Source organism: Gymnoscopelus microlampas (assembly GCF_963454915.1).
Source record: "Gymnoscopelus microlampas genome assembly, chromosome: 3".
NCBI lineage: Eukaryota > Metazoa > Chordata > Actinopteri > Myctophiformes > Myctophidae > Gymnoscopelus > Gymnoscopelus microlampas.
In genome coordinates, this window is record NC_139940.1 from 29,991,368 (window position 1) to 30,007,713 (window position 16,346).

At 42.0% G+C, this 16,346-nt stretch overlaps 1 protein-coding gene across 2 annotated transcripts in view; it reads right to left on the minus strand.

Annotated features, from left to right (window-relative positions):
- The window catches only part of LOC311042788 (F-actin-uncapping protein LRRC16A-like), a 93,797-nt gene that overhangs the window by 59,700 nt on the left and 17,751 nt on the right, over positions 1–16,346 (minus strand). For both annotated transcript variants that reach the window (XM_084053793.1, XM_084053792.1), the window contains exon 3: positions 1,996–2,046. In XM_084053793.1, the coding sequence (XP_083909919.1) occupies positions 1,996–2,046 (51 nt within the window). The remainder of the gene's footprint in view (positions 1–1,995; positions 2,047–16,346) is intronic.

The following is a 16,346-nucleotide window of genomic DNA, read 5'->3' on the forward strand; positions in this document are numbered from 1 at the left end:
TCAAAAACAAAAGGGACATTTATAAAATTCCAAAATATAAAATCAGAAAAACTTGAAATTCCTTGTTGGTGTGGAACTGTAGCTTGTAGCTGTAGTTACTGCATATAGAGTTTGATTATCTCTGCCAGGCCGGACAGCTGACGGCCGAAGATTAAAATCTATAACTATTGAACCATACAGTATGTCATACTATCACATGTTCCTTTTCCCTGGGGGCGCAGACAGCTGAGTGATTAAGGGGCAAACCACATAGGCTCTGATGCTTTGACAGTGTGTCCCGGGTTCGATTCCCGAGCCCGGCGGCGGATTCGCTGCGTGTCTCTCCCCAGCTCTCTCCCCTGTTTGCTGTCACTCTTCACTGTGCTATCATAATAAAAGGCAAAAAATAATTTCCCTGGATTCATTGGATCATGCCACAACTCCCCATATAGGCTGCACCCATTTGTGCCTGACTACATGTCATGTCATTTTGAATGTTCTTCAAAACACACTTGTTGCTACTACTCCTACAGATTTTGTCCAAAACTCACAAATCACATTATCTCAAGGAGTTATGTGATCAAGATGTATCAGTCCGATTATTCATATTTCACTCGGATTGGCTATGACTTGACTTTCAAATTTTGCGGGCCCTGGATAGCCAACTCATGCTGATGGAGATTTGCGCTTCAAGGAGTGTTAACAAAAACATCTACCGATACACAAACTTGGACACATCAGTGTTGTTTCCTGGAGACACTGGGTGTTTCAGGTCTTGCAACAGACACCCTCCTCCAGGCGACCCTACCGAGGCTGATCAGACCCCAGCTTGTGTCCAAGTGGCATGCTACTGCGCCCACTGTGTCTTGGGGGCTTAGGGTGGCTGGTGAGATGTTAGCAGCAGGTGTTGGCGACACTCAGAGGCTCTAGGCACTGTGGGTTGCCTCTGGGACTGGCTCCTCTTTCGTCTGACCAGAAGTGGGCATTCTTCTTTGCGTTGCGTCGTCATTGCTGCTGGGCAAGAACATCTCATTCTGCCTTGATGGATTTATAACCCTCCTTGCAGGTTTTACCACAGTCTGTAGCTTTTGGGTTATTCCTTACAGAAGAAGTGGTTTGGGCTGCCAACCCTCTCCACCCCAGGTCGCCGTCTCTCCGGCCGTCCTCTGTCTCTCCAGATGTCACCACGCTCTTCATGGTCGTCACGTCACCCAGTCTGTTCCTGGTTGTCACTGGTACTCCCACTCCCAGAGTTTACAGTGCACTTTACTAAGTTATATTTATTTTCTTTCACATAGAATATATGAATTCAGCACACTGTCCCCCACTGGGCCCATTCATTCACCAGGCATTCTTCATTGCTCATCATAAAGGAATTGTCCTTCCAGGTAATCTTAACAGGAGGCTACAGTATAAAGTATGATGTACTCTAGCGTAAACAACGGTTTAGAGGTTAAGTGGGGATGATGGTGATGATGACACTTGTTCTTTGGGTGGTGAGCTAGTAGAGGAAATGGTAGCATGTGGTTTGGGTGCTGATGTGGAAATAGTGCACATCTGTGTTCGGTTAGGGCACTGTTGTTGCTCCATATAACAGTAGGTTGTTAACCAGCCGTATAATTATGTTGAGTACACAAACATGCATGTGCAGTTATGTGCAAATATACACACATAAGCATGCACACACATGCTGCACACGGTACACTAGATAGTCGACAAACACACTGATAGGACACACCGACACACGCATGCACGTTAGGCCGAGGCAGTGACGTGATTGGAGGACATACAGCATGTACAGTAATGATAAACGTAGTGTGTATAAGACAAAGGGAAGACAGTGGGACACATACTGTAATTGAATGCATTTACCAAACATGCATTTGGATCCAAAGGTAGGTTTCAGGAAACATAAAGCAGGCCCTCACAAGAGGAAAAACAGAACAGTTTGACACCTGCCCAGTGTTTGAATGAACAATGTATTTAGTGGTCTTATGGTACGATCAGTGGTCTTACCTTGGCAGGAATTCGTGCTGTCAGGATATAGGCTCGATGGGATGCTAGCGCCTGAGGGAGAGAGAGACAGAGAGAGAGGCTGGGTTAATGAGAATGTACTGCAGTTTTAAGTACCATACATGTTTGACACAAAAAAAAAGTAAGAGGTGACAACACAGAGTTCTCTCTGGTTGAGTCATCTGGATCAGAAGCCTCCTCATGTACATACAGTACATTAGAAAGAAAGGGTGAGGAAAAGACAGAAAACAACAACACAGCTAGCATGTTCAAATAAAAATCCATTACAGATTCTGTGAAGGAAACTATAACCCGAAAACTAAAAAGTATGAAACCTCTGATGTGTAGCAAAGAGTCAGTAATACAGAGGTTGATTTGGTCTGGACAACAGAAGCCACTGTCTGAATGAGGCCATTATGAGCCAGTGTGGTGATGTTTCTTGTTTGTGTCCTGCTGCCTGCTGAGAGGACGTGACTCCAACTGCCACTGTTTATTAAATCAAACCCTTATATGCACTTGGAATGGAATACTTTCTAGCGTTTGTTAGCTGCTTGGCACAAGACTAGCTTGCACGGCTAATGGCTGAATAGGATAAACTGGACAGATACCTCAGGGATTCCTGTTTACATCAACATAACTGAATAGCTGGCTGGTTAAATGAAGATGGCTGCGTTAGAATGAATGAGAATTCTGCTACGGAGATAATCTGCACACAACCCATGACATCAGATTACTGAAAGTTTAAAAGGTATTAAACAGTCTCTCTTTCAGGCATGTCCTCACATTAAACAATGCTCACTTTCATGACAACCTTCCTCGGAATTCTGTCAGCTATATTAGGTGTACCAAAGAAGATGACCAAAATAGAACAGGAAATGCCCTGTCCTGTCTCCAGTGCCAACTGTGTCCCTCTAGTCATGCACCAATTGTTTATAGACAGAGGTGCTTCTGCTGAGGTTTAGCGGCGTGAGCTGTGGCTGGTGTACTTTTGAGGGGACAGACAGACAGGTCTTCTTCGTCCGCAGCATAAAAATGTCTACCCATGAGATCGTTGTTTTCCACATGTTGAAGTTGAAGAGCAGTCAGGATTGTTGACTTTAGCAAGATGATAGTGATTGTACAGAGCCTGTTCTTTACACTTATGTGAGAGGGCACCACGGTCTGCTGGCAAGTAAATACAGTAAAGAGTGACCTTTAAAGCAGGAAGAGCGACTTGTATGTACAGTACTTATGAAAAGGTCGCCCAGGGAAGTTGCACATGCTTTCAACATCATGAGTTCAAAGCCAGCTCATGACCTTTGCTGCAAGTCACATCCGATCTTCCTCCAATGTCTCTAACTCACCACTACCTGACAACTATCAGATGTAAGTTGAAATAACCTGAAAGAATTACTTTCATTAATGACAGCATGCAATCCAACCCGCTGATTAATAAAGGCCATTGGAACAAGGGAGGGAAGAAGGTAAGGATCTGAGTGAGAGTGATGTGAAGGGGAATGTGAAGGGGAACTAAAAGAAAATGAAGACAAGTAAACTCATAGAGAGGAGAGGTGTCAGAACAAGATGGAATGAGAGAAGACACGAGGCTGAGGAAGAACAATGTCAAATAGAGGGCAGAGCAGAAGAATCCACGGTCCCCCACCACACAAAGCAATGATTGTAATTGTTTTTTTACGGTCACAGTGACTTACTTTTGGTATGTGACCCCCTTCCCTTGATGTACAACCTAGTAACCATAGACCAAGTTAGACCTTATGGTAGAGGAGATACGCTCTGGACAAGATTTTAAACCGTGGAGAGAGAGAGAAACGAGAGAGAGCGAGAGAGACACATTAGATAACAGTATAGCCTACTGCCAATTCCTGAGTGTTACTTTAAACCTGAGAGTGTAAGAATGGACACATTAGGGCATTCACGAATAGTGATTTTTAGCATTCGAATTATTCGACCTATAAGTATTCGAATATTCGATTAATCGATTTGATTATAAAAAATAAATAAAAAAAGAATTCAATGGCATTGATGACTCGACTCAAGGAATGTGAGTTGACGTCACACCAGAGCTCACAGCTGCGTGTCTGCTGTAGAAAAGCCACTAAAAAAAAAAAAAAAATCTAAAAACAAAAAAAAACTAATGACACGCAAAATCCATATATAGTCATAACTGAAAATGAATATAACAATGTGGGGTACGAATAATATTTGATTTTGCTGTGTAGAAGCAAGGAAAGAGCAAAGGAGAACAATATGAAAACAGGGTGAATGACAGTAACAAAAATGACAGAAAGAGAAGGATATATTAATGAGGGCCATGAAAACAATATCTGGTAGGAGAAAATATGAACAAGAGAACAGGAAACAGATATGTGGGGAAAACGAAAAAGACAGAAATAAGGAAACAGCGGGATGAGAGACAGGGGAGGGAAGAGGACGATACAATGCCCCGTCTCTGTGTAGACAGCAGGCTGTGTGTGGTTGTGATGCGATGGAGGCAGACAGGCCAGCTTCTGTGTCCACAGATAACCTCTCTTAAAGTGCACCAGTCACTACCACGCTGCTCTCCCTCTATGCAGTTTATACATGCACACGCACGCGTGTGTGTGTTGGTGATAACAGGACAACTAATTTCCTAATACAGCCTAACCATCCACTTCTTCATATGATCCATCATTTCCAGTAATATCTCTAATTAACATTCACTGCCTCATGGGACTCAATGGTGTTTTTCTTATCTGTCACTCAGTACACGCAAAAAAGCAGCATACTGACTTAAACACTGCAAAAGTCACCCAACATCTACTAATCTTGCTTTAGTAGTACTGTATCCTGTCTCCACCCAATGCCAGTTTAAGTCACTATGCATGTGTTCATACACATCCAGACACAGGCCATCACTGGACCATCACATAACTAAATGGAAAGTAAACACAGCAACACTCATGGACCACAACCAAAGACCTGATTTGTACCGTGCGGACAATTGCTGATCTAGAAGCTTGTAGAACTGCCATTTCCGGCGCAGGACAATGTTGTGCGACGGAGTATAAATTAGCTGTAACTTCTCCCTCTTTCATCTCTCTTTCCATTTTTCCGTCTCTCCTGTGTACAGTAACTCCCCCATCTGCCCCATGACTATCAGGTATCAGCCCCAATCCTCATCCTTATTTCTTCTCCCTCTTTCTTTCTATACATTTCCATATACCACCCCATCATCCCTCTCTCCAACAGAGTGTCTCCCTCTCTCTATCCTCTCTTTTTGACTGCTCTGTGACAGTGCAGTTTGACCCCGTGGTGGATTTAAGGCCTTAAGCTAGCCTATCAGCCAATCATCTTACTGCGACCACCACCCCGCTTTCAACCCCTCTCTCAGCCAATCAGAGACACTCACACTGTATGTCCAGATGGCAGCAGCACTAGAGCATGCCTAGACCGCAGACAGCATCTGCTACTACTACACACCCACACACTATGCACGCACGCACACACACATATGTGTATGTGGTTGGGGAAATAACTGTCATGATCTCTCTAATAATGCAGAATTTGCTTACTTGGCCCACAAGCATACAGTATCAGGATGGCCAGAATTGAAACACTATCAAGTCAAATGTCAAAATGATCAGCCAGCCAAAGCTGATCACAATATGTATGTCTGTTTTCACCTTTTTAGAGTAGATGCATGATGAATAGTAATGACATATTGCAGGTTCATCGCTAATTTCAGATGGAATGAAATGTAACATATTGCTTGACGATCAACCATAGACTGTATAAATGAGATGGACAATGCCACTCCCCTGCTTTCTACAGACCGAAAATGAAGCTGATTGTTCCAAGACTGTAGGTCCGCCATATTTCAATATCGCGTCATATCACGTCATATCCTGCAGAATGAGACCAGACCATTATTGGTTGGGTAGCTTGTCAATCAAAAGCGGGAGCGGGGAATGAATGCTATTGGTTGTGTAGCTTGTCAATCAAATCATCCCGCCCCTCCTAGAGAATAGCCTACTTTATCGTCAATTTTAAAATAAATGGGACCATAATTTAGCAAAACGCATATCCTGATGATTGAAAGGAGACTTTAAACTAGCGACTGGAAGCATATAGAATTTATGACAATTTTTATTACGGTAAGAAAATCTAGTCTAAAGTTTGTCAAAAAACCCATTCACATTCTTTCTGACACCGCAGGTCGGCGCAGGGTAAAACAGCACCACTCTGGCCATTCATAAGCTTCCGTGTTGGGCTCATCGTAAATATCCAAGACTTGCCCCTTGCGATCAACCCATGACGCTTGCTTACATCATTTGTTAACACACACACACACGTCGTCACAAGTAGTCCTCACAGGGCAGCAATAAGGCCATAGACAGAGCTGTGGTACTGTAGTATTGTTCCCACATCATCCTGTTCTCTGTCAAACTGTCAACCCCCTCACCCCTAACCCAAGTTACTATAGCAACAGCCAGCCACACATGTACCTACCCACACACACACACACACACACACACACACTATATGAAAGGAACTTACAACAGTGCTAGGGAGTTGCCTGGTAAAGTCAATTGGTTTTTAGACTACCTAAAATGGACTACAACGCTGACTACAACGCTGACTATGGTGTATATTTATTTTACATCTCTACATAAACTGATGCAATAAAGAGAAGTGTTTCCCTCTGCAATCAACAAAAGCATCTTCCCACTGCTGGCAATGTACCCCCTGCTGACAGGTAAAATGTGAAAAGCTTAATCTACTGTATAGGCTAGTCTTGTGGGAGAAGAGCATCTATTGCCACAAGTGGAACACAGAGCCATTTGAGATATAAAAAGAACACTACATTCACTTGTGGTTGTAAATACTGATACTGTCAAATACACTGCATTAAAGGTGAGAAAATTGCTAAGATCAGCATTTTGTAGAAAATGGTTGGACAGTATTTCAAGATGTTTATTGTAGCAGGAGGTATGACCTAATGGAATGCTGGTACTGTACTTTTGTACAGTACCTCACACAGTGCAGTGCAGGCCTGGCTGGCCAAGCTAAATTAATAAACAAGATAATAATAAACACATACAGTATATCTATTGCCTGTTTAGAATTAGAAGTATTTTAGCCTGTCCCTGAAGATCCTTCACATGACTCGCTGTCCTCCTTTTAAAATAATTATACATTTTGGCCTATTAATGATAAACAAAAAGTATTGGAGCATCAGGTGGACTTGGACCTTTGGAACAGTATAATTAATTAAATAAAAACGGACCTTCTGACACAGACTACATTATTAGTTATGTTATTCTTTACACTGACTATACCCTGTTATGTTATCCATTACATTGACTATACCCTGTTATGTTATTCTTTACACTGACGATACACTGTTCTGTTATCATTTACAAATGTATATACTGTCATCATCTTTAGTATACCTTATAATCCTTTACAACAACGATAACCTTTTAGGTTACCCTTGGCCTTTACATCAACTAAACCCTGTTAAGTTATCCTTTACATTTATAAGTAATGACCACCACACATCATCCTCTTTCCCAGAAATCATTTGTGCTGAGGCGGAGCTCTGACATCCAGAACACTGCCAGCTCCCTCAGACAACTGTAAACCAAGCCAACCACAGCAATTACACTGTATGAGCCTTACAAAGCAAATAAAATGATGCAACAGATGCAGCATACTGGCGATCCTGAGTCACTTCCAAACACAACAGGGTTTTTACAGCGTGGCTCTCTAGGAGGCGAGCCATAGACAAACTGGGTCTGTCAGTCAGTTTTCTGTCTGTCTGTCAGTCAGTCTGTCTGTCTGACTGTCTGGGGCTAATCTCACAAACCACTGGACCGATCTGTGCCAAATTTCTTGTGCATGCCATGCCGCCAGTAGGCACACTATTCTTTTCATGTTTCATATTCTTCGAAATAATTCACTTTAATTCTATAATGTAAGTCACTGGAGTCGGTTCGGGCTGAAACCTTGTCCACATAAGGAGTCATACATCATACTGTAGATGTATGGAAGCAACATCGTTATTAAACCCTGTCTTGTTATTGTCTCTTATTGTTCATACAGCAGATTTTGTATTAAAAATAGTACCGAAAATGTTTCAACCTCCACTTTAGTCTATACTTTAATTAAACCCTCTGAGTTATATTATAAATAAAGAGATAATGACAGACTCTTTATTGCATAACTGATATTCCCACCATGGCGTGTGTGCGTGTGCGTGTGTGTGTCTGTGTTATGTTAATGAGTCATAATGCCCTGGCCGTGTGAACACAGCTTGTCAGTGCAGCACTGTGGAGATCAAAGGTGATGAAGGGACAACCACAGAGACAACAGGCGAGAGAAAGACTGGGAAAAGAGAGAGAGAGAGAGAGATGGAAGGACAGTACGGAGAGAGTATAAGAGAGGGAGACAGGGAGGGTGGAATACTGTAGCAGAGAGACAGCAAGAATGGACGGGTTATAAACAGCAAAATGTGGTGAGGCAAGCAAGTGTAATGACTTAATAGAAGCTAAGTGCTGTAGCGCTGATAACACGCCAGGTTTGAAATCCAATCAGCAGAGAAGATATTTAATGAAAGGAAGCGTTTGAAAGCCATTTCATCTCTGTGCCAAAACTGAGGCCTGTGGCAGGACCCTGATTTGAGCCTTTTAATACGCTGAATCCATCAGCTCTAGAAGGATGAGGTTGACATGACGCAGCGGAATTCTCTCTCCTTTCTTCCTGTCTCCCAACACTTCTATCCTCCTTTTTTCTCTTCCTTTTGTCTTCCCCTCCACTCCACCTCCAACAACATCATCATGGCCTGCCTTCTCTGTCTCTCTCCCTAGTTACACACAGAACTGTAAGTAGGTTAACATGTGGAGCCAGGGGGTAAGGGTGACTTGAGAGAGAGACACAAAGAGAGGCGTATATGTATGTATATAAATATATACAGTATATATATAGAGAGAGAGAGAAAGGGGAAGGAAGGAGTGCAACAACTCACCATAAACCACAGCCACTACTATGATTAAACAGATGCTTGCTACTTTTATAATAACTTATTAATATAAAAGTGATATCGTTTCTGTGTGATGTATGGCTGTTGATAAAATCCATTATGTGCCAAAAAACAAGAAAAAAAACTTTGGGGGGATGTGCAACAAGAACAATTGTGTGTTTTATTTGTATTCTACTGCATCCTTCCTCCTCTCTGTCCTCCTTATCTCAAATTGGTTGCCATGTGGATAGCATCACACTATTGAACACAACTGTCTTCCTGACTTTTTATTATTACTCTTAGCTTTCTTTCTTTCATTTTTCCTTTTTTTCCATTCATCAGCTTAGGGCACAGTATGACAGTGTATGCATGTATTCATAACAGTAACTATGCATGCCATGTGTGTACACAATATGTGTGCTCTTCACACATGCACATGATTTATGCATGTGTGTGTGTGTGTGTGTGTGTGTGTGTGTGTGTGTGTGTGTGTGTGTGTGTGTGTGTGTGTGTGTGTGTGTGTGTGTGTGTGTGTGTGTGTGTGTGTGTGTGTGTGTGTGTGTGTGTGTGTGTGTGTGTGTGCGTGCGTGCGTGCGTGCGTGCGTGCGTGCGTGCGTGCGTGCGTGCGTGCGTGCGTGCGTGCGTGCGTGCGTGCGTGCGTGCGTGCGTGCGTGCGTGCGTGCGTGCGTGCGTGCGTGCGTGCGTGCGTGCGTGCGTGCAGATGTGTATGCCTGCACAAAACAGACCACAAACCACACGCATTACACCTATAGTTTATGTGTTTAAAGCTGAACATCCATAAAATGCACATCCTTCCTGGGATTCAAAACAAAATTAGTAATACCACTGACTTTGGGCAGGGGTTATATTGCGCTTTGAGCTTCAGGGAATACCAATTGTCAACCAGTACAGTAGTGGTCCTACCCGAACACAGGTTCAAATTTCATAATAGCAGAGCAGCGAGACCAACCACTGCAGATGTGCTAGTTATATTGCATTAACATACTCACCATACATATTGCTCAAAATAATGTTTTATTCACTAAAAAAGTTCTGGGTTGCAGCTTTCAAATAAAGACTCAGTGATAATGATGATGTAATACAGTGTAACAGAGAGGACAAAGCCCCACCAGGCTGCTGCTCAGAAAGCTGCATACCAGGGAGAAAACATGTTGTACTGGTATGCATCATACGTAATACTGTACATGCAAGGCAAACCTTCACACTGTATACTGTAGATTTGGGTAGGGTTTCACTAGTATTATGGATCTGGATTGAAAAATAACTTAATGCCTGCTGCATTGGGATGGGATTCTCAGCCAGGACTGCAGTCAAAATGACTACTACACAGTCACAAAAGAGTGGCTTATGATCCTCAAAACCTGGACCATATGCATCATCTGACTGTCCATAAGAAGAAGATTTTCAGAATTAATATTAATTAGAAAGGCAGGGAACATCCTTGTGTCTCATTTACTTTCATATACAGTATAGGCATGGCAAGTACATTGTATAGCACATTTCAACAAGGCAATTCAAAGTGCTTTACATTAAGCATATTAAGACACAGAGCATTAAGAGAGCGCAAAAGAAACACATTACTAAAGCACATTTGAATATAATAAAAAAGAAAAAATAATACAATTAGTGCAGAAGATTTTTTTTTTTTTTTTAATAATTGAGAGTTGTAGAAGGCATGTGGTGCATAACAACTGAGCACTGCTTCTCCACGTTTAGGTCCTACTCTGGGTTCAGAAAGCAGACCTGTCCGCGACGACCCGAGAGGTCTAGAGGGTTCATGATGTATCACATCATCAGAAATGTATTTTGGCCTTAAACTATTCAGTGCTTTATAAACCAACAGTAGTAGTATGTTGAAATACATTATCTGACAGACAAGGGGACAAATATCTAAGAACTGGAGTGATATGATCCACTTTCTTGGCTCGAGCAGCAGAATTCTTAAATCAACTGCAGTCGTCCGATTGATTTTTCCATGAATATGGTCCTCTTATACGGTTATGTCATCAGCATAACTATGGTAATACATTTTGTTGTTTAACATAATCTGAGCCAGTAGGAGCATGTAGATGTTGAAGAGAAGAGGCTCCACTGGAGCTTTACGGAACGCTGTATGTCATTTTTGTCCACTCAGATGTGACGAAGTAGTCCCTGTCCTTTAAGTATGATTAAAATCCAGTTTCGATGTTGTGGTCGACCGAATGCAGCACTAAGATGATCTATTATAGTACTAAGAAACTGAAGACGTATACCACATCTTCACAAGTATACTGTAGAGGGTTTAACTCCAACTAACAGTGTTCGTCACATGTCTCTCTCTGCTTTAAGACCCCTAGCCACCACACTGACTTGTCCTGACAAGTCGGGCAGACGTCGGATGTATAGGTGTTAAAATGTAGCTGTGTGCACACTAAGAACACACCGTACAGATGATGCTGATGGCGCTGTTGTGCACCCGCGTGAGAGGAAATAACTCCATGCCACAGGGTGGCAGTAGTCTGCCACCCCCTGTGTACAGAAAAACTATAAAGAATTTTAGAAGCATTGCGCAACAAAAACACTCCTTTGAAACCTGCACGTACATGCGCAAACACGCGCGCACACACATGCTTTCTGCCGCGGTATTGACATTAAACATGCAAGTTCGTACATCCCTCTCTTGTTCTCCCTCTCACATCTCAAACAACCAGAGAGCTCTATCCCATCCCATGCCAAGAAAATACATACATATATCAGATTCAAAACTGGCACAAAGATCCTTCTACCCAAACACTAAACAAGCAGCCGTTGACCTCCGACTTCCGTTTAAAATCTTATTAAAATTCACATTTGACTGCTTCCAAATAGCCTATAGGCCTGTCACAATTATCGCCTAATGGCAATTATTTAAGATAATCGTAATAATGTTAAAAATGTTATATTTATATTTTCAAACATTTTCAAAAGTAGTGAAAATAGCAGATCTACAAGCTCAAAACGAGTCACGGCGTGATGCGTTCTGAGCTTGTAGATCGGCTATTTCCACCATTCATGTTTTTTTTATGTACTGTATGAAGTTAATGAATTATGTAAGCTATTTGTCATGCCTTTTGTTTACAAAGCCTAAAAGCCAAACAAAAATGCTTTTTTTATTCATAGCGGCAGAAACGCAATTAAACTAATCGCAATTATTTGAGTGACAATTAATCGTCAAGTAAAATGTCATAATCTTGAAACCTACCACAGTAGTATCATTTTATACAAGAAAACTACTACCAAATATGTGTCACTCATTTCTGAAAAGAATACTGAACCCACTGGTCAAATCTGTGTAATACCAACAGCAGTGGAGGATATAATGTAGAGTACTCTTGTTTCCTTTCTATACTGTATGCCTGATTAGAAAATTGGCTCTAAAGCGTGTTTACCATTGTTGATCTAGTGGGAATGCTAAGCAGGAGATGTACTGGGGGCATCATAGTTAAGCTGAGAAACGTGGTGGGATGATCTGATCCCAAGCCAGAATGGGCAAACGTGGTAGCAGGAGCAGGACTCATAACCACTACACTAAATGTGCTCAGAGAAATTGCCTGTATTTTACAATACAATGATTCAGTCCGAGCCAGGGCAAGCTGCTGACGGTGCAGCTGAGGCCTTCTGTTATAAACCTCTACAGACTCCCACTGCACCAAAACCACAGGACAACGCTGGTCTTTACCACACAATAGCAACTCTCTATGCCCTAACAACTGACATATATAATGTAATATAATGCCTTATTTCTGCAGATTTACACAACGTTAAAATACAAAATAGCAACTTTACGGGAGCATTATGCTGCTCACCAACACAACTACAACATGACCCTCTGTCTGCATAAAACAAATGCATCAAAACCAAAGGATATAGCTTAGTACAGGATCTAAATAATATGAAGAAATGTTCGGTGATAGTGAGTACAGAGGGCAAAGAGAACACTACTAAAAGCAACATTCGTTAAGGTTTTGAAGCATCGTTATAAAGCTGTATTAAAGTATGAATTTGATCAAATAAATAAATAAATACAATCTGCTGCCATTACACATTGCATCTTTGAAAAGCCTCAAGATAGCATAGATAGGCATTTTCTTTCTCCACAAATAGTAGGCTGGATTTCATTTTAGAGTAAAAATCATTTTCTGCAGTGAATGAGCCACTACGCCACGCGAGCAGACAAGAGGAGCATTAGGAAGAGACATCAATTTTATTTTAGTGCTGCTCTGCTCATCGTTACATTTTACTGCTGGGGTTTTAAGCATGGAGGGGAACAAAGGGAGCTGACAGTGGTGCTTCCTGGATAGATTTGATAGGCTGGTCTTATCGGACCACTGCTGCAGTGGGCTGTGGTGTGATTAAGTGCTACGGTGTCTAATTGCATTTAATTCTTTTTGTTTGTTTTCCTTCCATGCTGTCCAAAGACAACTGTCAGCAGAAATGCTGTATGCGTTAAATTGTGAATGTGAATGTGCTATGTTAACATCCCGAGCCTTATAGACAGTCATAGATAGGTAATGGTAATGTTTTGAGGCATGAATGATGAACAACATTGCTTTCAGCAGGCAGAGCAATTGCCAAAATGAACAGAGCATCCATTATTCAACACAAAGGGCACATTTGTGCTGACTATCATCTGGCAAAAATGATCAGCTTCAATTGGCCAAAATCAATTTAGGTAATACAGGACTTTATAAGGAACACTAATACAAATGGGGGGAAACACTGCTGTTAATTCTGGCAAAAGTAACTGTCTTCATTATCATAAAATGTTGCAGGTAACACCCTTTAAATAACTATTTCAAACATTAAATATCCAGTAAACCTCCTGAGCTTGCATCTTATGCTATCCCCTTACTAATACATAAAAAGGCTGAGCAGGGGGATTAGATGATTGCGCATTCAGATTAAGATTATAGTCTGTCTGGCAGGCTGCCCTCTGCCTTCTAAGACATAGCCTATCAGTGTGCTTTGATGGATGCTGCCAGGGCTGATAGTGGGGTCTTATGAACAGAAAGGTTCCACTTAGAACCCCATTAGCCTGCAGGGTTCCCCTAAGAACTCTGCATGTGTTTAGGTAAAAGATAAGGAACTGTCGTTCATTCATCATCATGCCAAGCAGACACAATGGAGACATTAGTGTGTGTGTGTGTGTGTGTGTGTGTGTGTGTGTGTGTGTGTGTGTGTGTGTGTGTGTGTGTGTGTGTGTGTGTGTGTGTGTGTGTGTGTGTGTGTGTGTGTGTGTGTGTGGCGAGCCAAGGTTTTGGGGTAAATAGGATGCCGCTGCACGCAGGATGGGAGAAAGGTTATGTTGGAAAGGAAAGGAAAGGGAGAGAGAGAACTCCTGATTTACACTTAGTTGCACGCTGGTGTCTCAGTCCAAAAATAGCCGATCTACAAGCTCATGTCGCAGCAACGCGTTATGAGCTTGTATACACAGTAGATCTGCCATTTTCGGTGCGAGACAATGCAAAACCAAGTGTAAATCAGGGTTAAAATGCCTGTCTGTTGCGTTATGACCAACAATAACACACAGCCCGCAATGCAAAAAAGGTCATCAAGCTAAAACCATATAAAACCCAATCAATGCCAAAACAATCACACCCTAAGCCCCAACCATCCAACCAAACACCCACCCCTTCCCCTACCTTTATTTTGCTGCATACAGTCAGACATAGTCAGACATACAGTACAGTCAGTCAGTCAGACAAATGAACGGACAGACAGACAGAGCAAGAGAAGAAAGGAGTGACGGAGACAAAGGCAGAGAGGAGAAGGGAGGGAGGGAGGGGGCTGTGTTCTAGGTTGGGTTGGCACAACCCCTGTTTTCCTTCTGGAGTGGGCAGATAACATCAGTCTGCACTAATAACACATGTTCACACACACACACACACACACACACACACACACACACACACACACACACACACACACACACACACACACACACACACACACACACACACACACACACACACACACACACACACACACACACACACACACACACACACACACACACACACACACACAAACACACACACACACACACACACACACACACATTAACATGCTGTAGTTTAACATCAAACATCATACTGTACACACACACACACGGTGTTGAACACTCTTGATGATCTTGATGATAAAACACTGTTAGTATGTTGCCGCCACATCCATCCCAATAGACATAAAGTCTACATCCTGTAAACTATGATCCACCCCATACAGCCAAATACCATAGACAAGCATTGTGATGCTCCAGATTAGTCGACTAATACAGTAGAAAATGAAAATTAATAAATAAGAACCCCTTGTTGGGCAACTGATTTGGAATTGGCAAATGTTTCAGTAGTATGCAAAGACTTGTGCTGTTGCTTGTCCGAACCTCCAGCAATGTTAATATAAAATAATTGGGTAGCACTTTATAATAACTATACACTATTAATCATTAGTTAAGCATTAGTAAATGTAGTTTTACATTAAATGTAGAAGATGGAGGCATTGCTGGGTTGCTGGGTTGTGAAAAACGCGGGGCAAAGGTTTTTCCTTGGCCTCTAGGGAGTGTGCGTGCAAAGTTTCACACAGGTTGGTCCAATTATAGGTAAAAACGCGAATCGGCCAGTTATAGTGCCACCATGAGGCTGATTTGAAAGATTTCAAGTGGCATTTCTTCCTCGGCCTAGTGGGAATGTGCGTGTCACGGAAATCACATGCTGTGTTAATGATGCATTTTGTTCAAAACGGACCAATCCTGCAAACTTTGGAAGGCAATATTAGCCAATCAAGATGGAATATGAAAAATTGGATAGATTCATCTTGATCACATGACTATAGAGATACTATGTATAGATTTGATCAGTAAGAGTAATATAAAAAAAAGAATATTTCGCAAAAAACGGCCTCCTGGTGGCGCTGTAACAGGCCGATCTGAAATATTTGAGGCAGAGGTTCTGCTCTGGCATCCAGGGAGTGTGTGTGCACAGTTTTTCTGCGATTGGGGTCAACGGTGCCAGAGATTAGCTGCTCGCAGACGGGCGGACGGACGGCGTGCAAAACATAGTTTTCTACAAAAATAATAGTAGAGCTAAACCATAAATATGAAAAGGCTTAAAATAATTTTCAAACTCTTCTGTGAAGACTAGGGCCCTCAATAACAGAGCTCTGACTTGAAGATGTGTGAATAACAACAAAGTAAAGTGACATTAATGAGTGGTTTCAGTTTAGAAAGTATGAGAACCCTTATCCTTCTAACTTTTAAAGAAATAACAACAGTACCTGTGGGAGAGCGAGACTGCAGCTGCTGGAATTTCAGCCACAT